General features: G+C 37.1%; 1 protein-coding gene across 7 annotated transcripts in view; it reads right to left on the bottom strand.

Annotated features, from left to right (window-relative positions):
- ATXN3 (ataxin 3) overlaps positions 1-10821 on the bottom strand; it is a 36209-nt gene continuing 25388 nt past the window's right edge. For 5 of the 7 annotated variants that reach the window (XM_041759150.1, XM_041759154.1, XM_041759151.1 and 2 more), the window contains 2 exons: positions 9506-9618; positions 841-5036 (listed from right to left, as the gene is read on the bottom strand). In XM_041759150.1, the coding sequence (XP_041615084.1) occupies positions 4942-5036; positions 9506-9618 (208 nt within the window). In that variant the 3' untranslated portion in view covers positions 841-4941. The other 2 variants (XM_041759153.1, XM_041759152.1) reach the window with 2 other exon arrangements.

The raw sequence follows: 10821 nt of genomic DNA, 5'->3' as shown, positions 1-10821 counted from the left end.
TGATTATTCTCTAGACCTTTTCTTTCTGGAAGCTTGTAGAATCTTCTCTTTACCTCTGATGCTCTGAAATTAAAGATTTTTACTTATTCATTTGAGAGAGAGCAAGAGCACAAACAGGGGAGGGTCAGAGGCAGAGGGAGAAGCAAACTCCCCACTGAGCAGGGAGCCCGATGGGGACTCCATCCCAGGACCTAGGGATCATGACCTGATTGAAGTCAGACACTTAACCCACTGAGCCAACTAGGGGCCCCTCCTTCTAGGTTTTAAGCTAGGAGGTTTTGCCAGACTCATGTAATCAACTCGAAAATTTTCTTTGTGCCCAATCCTAATTAAGGATAAGGATAAAATGGACACATAAACCTTCATTATGGTTTAAGGAGTGTAGAATCCTCAAACTAGGATTCTAACTACTAGTTGGGTTCCCGTGTTGAGTTGGAAGAAGAAAAAAATGGCACTCTTAAAAAAAATTGTTGCCAATGTGCTTTGTTTGGCCCTCGGGGTTAAAAAACGATTGAGCAATCATTTAAAAATCAGATTTCAAGTAAAAATTTGGACTTAGCATCTTAGACAAGAGGAGAGGTTCCAGTCATAATGAAGCAGCTGGCTGGAATGGAGTTATCAGTGCCCCCCTCCCATTTTATTAATCACATGCAGCCCATACAATGCCTCCTAAACTTGAATTTGCACGTGAGTTCCCTAGGGGTCTTGGTAAAAAAGCAGGTCCCCAGCCAGTCGTAGGTGTGGCCTGAAGCTTGGCCTCTCTGAAAAGCTGTGGAGGAGGCTACTGGTCTTCTGACCATCCTTTGCAGAGCAAGGCTAGGAATTAACTGTCAACAGAAATAAAAAAGCAAACATTATCTTTATTCAATAATCTTTGATATTTAAAATACAATTCATCGAACATCCACTTTAACAACAGAATCTCAGTGTTCAACAGTGCTTTGGAAGCCTGGCTTTTCTACGGACCAGACGGGAAGATCTGTGTGTGTAGTAACTGCAACACAACTTCAAGGCAGGCGCACACAGGGCTGCAGTGCTGGGTCCTGAGCAAATGGCATTGCCACGGTGCATTGTAGTCACAGCCAAAAGATCATACTTTATCAGGTGTTTTTTGTACTTGAATTTCAAATAGTTTGTACACAATAGTAATTTTTACAAAGTTCTTTTTCTGGTAGTCCAGTGTTGTAGAAATTAGATAATTTTTCACATTCAAATGTAGGTTTTCCTCTTTAAAAAGAGAATTTTTTTTTTTAATTCCTGGAGACATTCTTCACTTGAACTATGCAAAAAACAGGTGAAGTGCTTCCTAAATGAATCAGGAATTTTCATATATATTTCTCTATTGCTTCCCATTCCTTGTCTATGAATCCATAGTCTTAAAATATTTACTTATGCACTATTGTTAATCTGTCAATTACTGTAAGATTAAAAATTATGAACTAGCATTAATTCTCAAAATACCAGGACACTTTGGGCAAAAATAGCAAAGATTTTCTTCAAATAAAAAAACATCAATATTCAAGAATTAACGATGTCAATAATATTTTCGTTCATAGAAGCAAAACAGAACAAAATATTTTTGCTAATGGAAGACTTTAAAAAATACAAGCCAGTTCATCTCTTTAGCAAAAGATGCTGGTTCATAAAGGGTCCAGGATAAAAGGAAAATTTTTCTCTTAAGATGTGAAAAATTATTGACACTGCTGAAATGACTAGTTGATCCAATCTGGTTTTTCTTAGTTAAGATCACACGTGTAATATCTCCATACTTGTTAGTGCCCAGATACAACAAACTATTTACTTTCAGAGTAGAGGTCATTGAGCTCTCCAGTTGTAAATAAAGTTTTTAATAGAAGTCATCAAAATTCATTACTGAATCTTCTTGAGAATTTAAAAACATAGAGATTTATTTCAACTGGAGATATTTTAATTTCTATTACTGTATTTTGCTTATGTACGGACTCAAAATTTGAATTTGTATGGGCCCAATGGGCCAATTTAAGACATTTAATAAATCTTGGCACTAGTATGATACTATTTAAAAAGAATATCAAACATGCAGACATTAAATATGTGATTTAGGCTCTGAATGGAATAAAATTTACTTTATTCAACTTAATATTAAATGGAAAAACCCAGACTATTGGTAGTTTTACCTATAATGATCTCCAACCAGTGTTGAGCTTTTTTCCTTATTAACTTTGGCATGAATAAAGTCTTAATTAAGAAAAATCAAGTTTTAAAGAAAAAAAGCACCTCCTTAAGTTTTCTGTGAATTGTAAATTATTTGACCAAGATTTTAAAATATAACCTGCAGCATCTTTTTGAACAATTTACTGAAATATTTGTATGTTAATTACTATAAAAATGTTTATTGATCAGGTTAACTGTGAATTTAACTACTGTGAATTTTTAAAATATAACTTACTATATCCATGACATCTCAAAATATGAAAGCAGTGTTTCCAAAACTTGTTTAAACACTAGCATCACCACTGTACATATTTTATCCTGGTAACGCAATTTATACATTAGAAAAATGATACCAATAGTTTAAATATTAAACATCAAGGTGTTCCCAATTGGTAAAACAGAATGGAAATCTTAATATAGAGCTCTTAGCAGGACAGTTATTGTGAATTTAATTGTTTCGGACTTTCTTGAGGTTGTTTACAGTAAAAAAAAGTTCCTGTTGTGTGAACCACACTAAGTTTTCTGATACTGTAGTTACGAGCATTGGCATCTCTTCATACTGGCCAATTAAGGAATGGAGTCTAAATTAAGTTTAAGCCAATCCAAACAAGTTGGCAGTTCCCTAGTCATTCTGGATCTTCCTGCCAAATGCAACATTCATAAGGAAGTAAATAAACACATTCAAATATATCCAGTGTGTGCTCAGCTCTGCTGTTAAAAACAAAAACAGCCTAAATGAAGGCCAACATGCCATATTTCCTTAAGTGCTTTAATAAAGGCTGTAATATAAGAACTTTATAAACTCTGAGGTTAAGAGTTCAAAAGCATATTTCTCATTTTTATATTAGGTAGCTCATCCATTCAAGTGTATGAAAAGTTTAATGCAATGTTTCAAGGAGACAAGGTAAAAGCCAGTAATATCCATGGAAAATAGGATAAGCATATTGGGGATAATTACACAAATGTTCAACCTTAAAATATTTTGGTTTATAAATCTTGAGGGAGCAGTACTATACTCTAACATGTTCTAAATTCTAAAGTTTTAGAACTCTTCCGAAATACTTTCAATTCTCAAAAGAAAACTTTAGATTTTAAAGTAAAATGGTCTACTTTTGCACAGGAAACTTCAGAAAACTGTATTTTGGCACAAAATAATGACTAAAAAAAATCTGTCTCTATCCCCCCCAATCCCCAAAAAAGCTATTTCATAATCATAAAAGGCATTTTTTCATCTCTTTAAATTCAGTAATAAGTCCTAGGTCAAAAAAATTTCCCTGATAAAATGTGTAGTCATACACTAGTCATGGCAACATATACTTTCTTATTCTATGTTGTCGGCTGAAATTTCCTCTTTTAGCTTATGAACAATTCAACATCCCAAAGGGCTTCAAAGGGGATGGAGAATGGGGGACTAAGTGACAGAACCCGAAATGTCCATTTCAGAGAGACATACATAATTTTCACCAAAACCATACCACTGTATTGACCCAGCAAAAAACTCTGTGCATCCCAATTAAAGAATGTGTATCAAAACTAAACTCTTATTTACAGACCCATTAAGTACTGTGTGACTTCTGTAATTCTTAAGCTACTTAAACATGATACGAGGGTCAAATCATAGTATAAATGTAAATGTATTTTTGTTAGATTATTTTCATGATCCAGATCATCATCGCTGGCAAGCTATACCTACTACAGGATGTGCAGCAGAGGCAGACATCTATGTTCTGTGGCTCCGCCGTAAAGAGAGCTCCAGTCACAAGAGAGAATAAAATGACACTGTCATTAAATTGAAAGCCAAATTTTGCCTCTCATACATTCATGGTGGGTATTATTTGTTAAGTCTTAAACAGAAGGAAACTTACTTGCATACTGTGCTTCTCCTATTTTTCTCAACTGGAGAAAAGGAAATATCAAGGTGCAGAAGAAAAGGTCCCAGTGGAGCTGTGACTGTCTAACATAATTGAGAAGACATTCGTAAAGCATCTGGAAAAGGATGTGCTCACACATCAAAAAAATTCTCATTTATTCTCAAATACTTGTGCAGAGTTGATTTCAGAGTTTAGGAATGCACCAAAATCACGAACTAATGATCTTATCTTAGAGGGCTTAAAAAGCAAAACCTCAAGAAAGATTACCATCTTTCAAAAGAGCTATAGAAAAGCAAGGAAACAAAGTAGCAAAGACATTGTGATTGGGGAAATAACATGAGAAAACATTTAAGGGCTCGCTAAATAATTGGAGCGAAAGCAGCGAATCCTTCTGGAATCATTACTACTATCAACACAGAGAAGAGACGCTGTCCTAAAAGGTTAACTTGGTTAATAAGAGAAGCAACTATGAGATGATGGAAAGTGAGTCAAATGACCTGAACAGAAACGATGAGAAGAACATGTATGGAAAAAGTTCTGTGGCAAGAGCTAATTAATTGGTCTGCAAAAAGATCCATGAAAAATGCCCTAATTTTAGACATGTTAGATATTGCACACTCAAAAAGAAAAAGGAACATTTAGAAAACCATTTTAAACTTCTTTAATCTCTAAATGCCTCTTTGGCTAGTGTTTGGAGGATCACTATTTAGTCCTACAGCTGATGCACTTTTCCACTGTTTTTGTTGCAAACCACCTAAATGTCTAATCTCCTCTGTTGAACATTGTTTGACACATGACTAAAATGGACCCTCTGTGCTATAACCACACAGATAATAATGTTGGAAAGTAAGAACATCTAAATGATTTGTAAAAGGTATTAATTTTTCCCTTCTGTTTTGAAATTATTTCTAACAGTTTCTAAAGACATGGTCACGGCTGCCTGAAGCATGTCTTCTTCACTCATAACATCTCCTGTTGGGGGAAAAAAAAAACCAAGCATATCTCTTAGCTATTTTTTGGAAAATTCTGTCATCAAAAGGTAAGCTCTTAGAAAATATATCTGTTTGATTATATAGATTTCTTTTTTGATTTTTAATATCTACATAAAGTAACATGCACTCTGACAGTTTTAGAAGTTTCGACAAACACATGGCACTGTACAACCATCACCACCACCCAGACACAGAACTGTGCCCTGCTCTCAATGATTCACACATGCTGCCCCTTTGTGGTCAGTTCCCCACAAACATTTATCCTAGATTTCAAAACCAGTGCATTAGGCTCAAAGACTTAACTTAGTTGTGTATATATTTGTAATTTGTTAAGTTAAATTTTGTTTTGAAATAATTTGTAGCAAATTGCAAAGACAGTTTACTGAACTGTCTACACTTCAGCTCAATTTCACCCAAAAGTTAAATCCTAGGAAACTGCAGCTGAAACCCAAACTTGGATACTGACACTGGTACAAAGTTGGGTGTAGTTTTAGGCTATTTTATCATATGTGCAGATTCATATAACCACCAGCACCACAATCAGGACAGAGCTGGTCAAGATCCACAAAGGTCTCTCTCCTGTTGTCCCTTTTAATTCATACCCACTTCTCTGCCCCCACCTTCCTTAACTGCAGGCAGCCACTAATTTGTTCTCCATCTCTACAAATTTGTCATTTTTAGAAAAATGTCACATATCTTTCCTGCACTCAGCATAATGCCTTTGAGACTCAGTGGAATTGCATGTATCAATAGCTGGGGTTTCCCTAGTCCTGAATAATATTCCACAGACATACTACTGTTTGTTTAACTGTTTACTTTCCTGTAGGACATTTGGTTGTTTCCAGGTTTTGATTATGAGAAAGAAAGCTGCTCTGAACATTTGTGTCCAGGTTTTTGCATAGACAGGTAAGTTTTCATTTCTCTGGGGTAAATGTCCAGGAGTGTAACTGCTGGGTTGTATGCTTAGTACTGGTTCAGTTTTTAAAGAAACTGACAAACGGTTTCCCACAGTGGCTCTAACAGTCAAAATGAAAAGTAGAAAATTCACCTCCCTTTATGTCCCTCTAACTTATAATGTAATTGCCTTACTTTCTACATATATACTAAAAACTAAATCAATATTCCAATTCTTGCTTCAATCATCAAATGTAATTTAGAAAACTCAAAAGGAGAGGGATATCTATTGTTTGCTCATACTCATGTGCTCAGGGGCCCCAATTCTGTAGTTTTAGATTTTTTAAAAGATTTTTTATTTATTCATGAGAAACACACACACACACACACACAGAGAGAGAGAGAGAGAGAGGTAGAGACACAGGCAGAGGGGGAAGCAGGCTCCATGCAGGGAGCCCGACGTGGGACTCGATCCCCATTCTCCAGAATCTCGCCCTGAGCCAAAGTTGGTACTAAACCTCTGAGCCACCCAGGCTGCCCTGTAGTTTTATATCTTTTGTCAAAGCTGGGGATTTTCAGCCATTTTATCTTCAGATATTTTTTCAGCCCCACCCTCCTTCTCATCTATTGGGATTTCCATGGCACATTTGATCTTCTACTTTAGTCCCACAGGTGTCAAGGCTTTGTTATTTTTTTTCCAGTCTAATTCTCTCTGTTGCTCAGAATGGATAATTTCCATTGTACTGTCTTAAAGTTCACAGATTCTCTTCTCTGTCCTTCCATTCACCAGTTGGACCCATCCACTGCATTTTCAAATTTTAGGTATTGTTATTTTTCACTTCTAAAATTACCACTTAGTTCTTTTATCTTCTATTTCTTTCTTGAAGCTTTCTATTTTTTCATTTGTTTTCAGCATGTTTCTAATTGCTCATTGTAGCATTTTCATGATGGCTACTTTAAAAATCCTCATGAGGGGAGACAGAACATAAAGACTCCTAACTGCGAAATGAACTAGGGGTGGTGGAAGGGGAGGAGGGCGGGGGGTGGGGGTGACTGGGTGGTGGGCACTGAGGGGGGCACTTGACGGGATGAGCACTGGGTGTTATTCTGTATGTTGGCAAATTGAACACCAATAAAAAATAAATTATTAAAAAATAATAATAATAAAAAAAGAAAAAAATCCTCATGAGATTAATGCTGACATCAGTGTCATTTGGTGATGGTAACCTATGAACTGTCTTTTCTCAATCAATTTGAATTTTTCCTGGCTTTTAGTAGAATGATGCTTCTGATCAAGTCCTGAACATCTGCAGTGTTGCATGTTATAAGACTGTTAAGTCCTACTTAATCTTCTCTGTTAGTAAGCCTCTTTTGACACAGCACCAGCGGGGGAAGGGGGTGCTGCCCTGCTGTGGCCAGGAGAAGGGGAGAGTGTATGATCACTACTGCTGGGCACACGTGGGAGTTCAGGGTCTCCACTGTCCTCCACTGACATCTCCCTGCCTGCAAGGGGTAGGAATGCCTCCTTACTGCCTCTTACTGACACTCTGGCTGTGGCCTTGTTACAGCCTCAAATAAGTAACTCCTGATTCTCCAGTGGGCCTCTTTTCAAACCACTCAGGTAGGAAGCTAGAGGGATGCCTTCATAATACAGTGCTGGGTGGAAGTCTAGGCTCCCTATGACTACAGACACTATGGGAAAGGGCCTTCCCTCCTGAAGGGAATGAAAATCTCAGCTTCCCACTTGGCTTTCTCCGACATCTTGCTGGCTGGGGAAGCAGGAGGTACACCTCATTTCTGCCAGGTGGGATACCAGGCTACACTCCGACTTGGCCTGTGCCAATGGAGGGGGTGACATAAAGGCCAGTTTATTTACCTAATCATTCTGCTTGGATAGAATAGGATATTTATTATCTAGAAGTTTTTAGTTGCTAGGTAGTTCCTTTTGATGACATAGAGCAGGCTTTACTTTGTCTCTGCTGTGGCTTCTTCAGCACCAAGTCTAGGATATGTGAGGCAAAAAAGAAAATCCAGGCTACACATCAATATGTCTCTGGTCCTGAGCTTCCTACAAAGTCTGTCTTCTACCTTTCAGATATTTTTTAAAAAGATTTTATTTATTTGACAGAAAGAGTGAGAGAGCACAAGCAGGGGGAGCAGCAGACAGAGGAGAAGCAGACTCCCCGCTGAGCAGGGACACCCTCCCCACCCCGCCCATGCCAGGCTCTATCCCAGGACCCTGGGATCATGACCTGAGCTGAAGGCAGATACTTATGTGACTGAACCACCCAGGTGCCCCACCTTTCAGATTTTTCTTATGTTTGTTTGATATAAATGTCCAGAGTTATTAGCTAAAAGCAGCAGGAACAATAGGAAACAGCACCGGTTTATTCTTATTATTAAATAGTAGTCCATTGCTTTGAAGCACCACAGTTTGTGCATCCATCCACCACCAAAGGACAACAGTTGGGTAGCTTCTAGTTTTTGACAATTATAAATGAAGCTGCTATAAGCATTCACATACATATTTTTCTGTGAACTCACGTTTCTTTTTTCTTGGTTACACACCTAGGAGTGGGGCCACTAAATCACATGGTGAAGTGTACATTTAGGTTTATAAGAAAATACTAAACTGTTTTTCAAGTTGCTGTACCATTTTATATTCCTATTAACAACGTATGTCTAGTTGCTTTGATCTTAGCCAGCATTTGGTACTGTCAGTTTTTTTTTATTAAACCATTCTTATAATAAGGTGTATAATAGTATCTCATTGTGGTTTTAATTTGCATTTCCCTGATTATTAATATTGATCACATTTTCATGTGCTTATTTGTCAACCACATATTTGATGAAGTATCTGTTCAAATCCTTCACCCCATTTGAGTTTTCTTATTTCAGTTTTGAGAGTTCTTTACATGGTCTGCTTATAAGGCCTTTGTCATATACAGTTGTTATGTTACTCAACTTGTACTGCCAATAATTGGCCAAAGTTTAAGACCTATTAAACCAAGGCCTGATAAATAATTTTAGATTTCCTATTATTTAGGCTACACATGGGTGCTCTAGTTTTCCAGGTGGTAAAATGTATTCATTTTCCACCTATTAATATCCATTATCTCTGAGAAATTTTTGAAGAATTTATTGATTACTTTGAAGTTGCAAGTGTTGTCTATAATTTTAAAGCAACACATACACTGAGTGCTCTAGTCTGCCTGCTTCTTAGTCTAAGGAAATTGAGTAGATTAAAAATTCATACAGCAGGGCAGCCCCGGTGGCTCAGCGGTTTAACACTGCCTTCAGCCCGGGGCATGATCCTGGAGATCCAAGATCGAGTCCCACATCGGGCTCCCTGCATGGAGCCTGCTTCTCCCTCTGCCTATGTCTCTGCCTCTCTCTCTGTGTCTCTCTCTCTCTCTGTCTCTCATGAATAAATAAAAAAAATCTTAAAAAAAAAAATTCATACAACAGTTTCAGCATAATTAAATAGGGGAGAAAAAACCCTGTGAAGCCCTAATCACACAGAGCCTGTGTCAGAGCATGGTCAGAGAGGCATACCTGGATCACTGCCCAGTGCTTCTGAACTTGTGGTGGGCCTCTCACACGGATGTGAGAGCTGTCCTAGTGGATCTTGTTGCTGCTGCTGCTGCTGTTGTTGTTGCTGCTGCCGCCTGAAACATTCAAAAGTGAATGTACATTAAAAAAACAACAAACCAAAAAAAAAAAAAACAAAAAAAAACCAACAAACCCTAAGAATACATATGCCATAAGAAAAAGTATTCACATGGAAAATAAAAGGTCCCACAAAATAAGAGTCATTGTCATAAGTCCACAAAACAATGCCAGAGCAATCAGTCTGATTTATATTACTTACAAGTATCACAGTGCTGATCCTAGGAAACCTAGATATAAAATCTAAATTATTAAATTAATAGGTAAAGATTTTCACCACAAAATAACACATAAACAAAAGCATTCACTGATAGCTACTCTTATACAAATGTGTTGCATTTACAGATCCTTAATATTGTTGGAAGTCACTAAAAATAAGCACCTTTGAAAATATAAAGCATCCCAATTACCATGCAAGGTAACATGATCTTTCCCATGGCCAGCTTCTCCTTGTCGTTCAGCTCTGAGCTTCAGCAAGTCCTAGGAGAGACCTTTCTTGACCAACCACCTGCAGCAGCTTCCAGGCATATGCTCACTATCTCATCGCTGCTCCTTTTCAATTTCCAGCATCAACTTATACCATCAGATATTCTGAGTCTCCCTCTTTTGAGTGTCAACTAACAAGAGCACAAACCTTGTTTCTGAAATGCCTAAAACAGTGCCTGTCCATAGTAGGCATTCGTCAAATACTTCATGAATGAAAGAATATAACTTTTTAAGATGCATGATCAAGGTTCAGTACCGTTTTTTGAATTAAAATAAATCTTCCCTGTATTTCTTTCGGATGGAAAAACAATGTCAGAAAAATTCACATTTTCAACTTTTAAACACGATGATTATGATGTAAATATGTAGGACAGTGTCCTTGTACTTAAATATACACTGAAATATTGAGATGTAATGGGAGATCATGTCTGCAAGTAACTCTCAAATCTCTCAGAAATGTCAACAATTGAGGAATTTGGGCAAAGGGTATATAGGGAGTTCTGTAAACTATTTCTGCTTTTACATAAATCTAAAATTATTTCACATCATACCACATATATGTTGAAAATTAAACAAAATTTACAAACAGCTGACACTCTGAGAAGCCATAGCTTAAAAAAAAATGCATAGGACTTTTAAAGGAATTAGTATTTAATAGAATAGCATACTTTTTTCCCCCTAGAGACTCTTCTGTTTTACATGTGAGTAACAAAGAA

The sequence above is a fragment of the Vulpes lagopus genome, chromosome 6, assembly GCF_018345385.1.
Source record: "Vulpes lagopus strain Blue_001 chromosome 6, ASM1834538v1, whole genome shotgun sequence".
Classification (NCBI taxonomy): Eukaryota; Metazoa; Chordata; class Mammalia; order Carnivora; family Canidae; genus Vulpes; species Vulpes lagopus.
The sequence above is the reverse complement of the archived record's forward strand: the minus strand, read 5'-3'. Positions and strand labels throughout refer to the sequence as shown.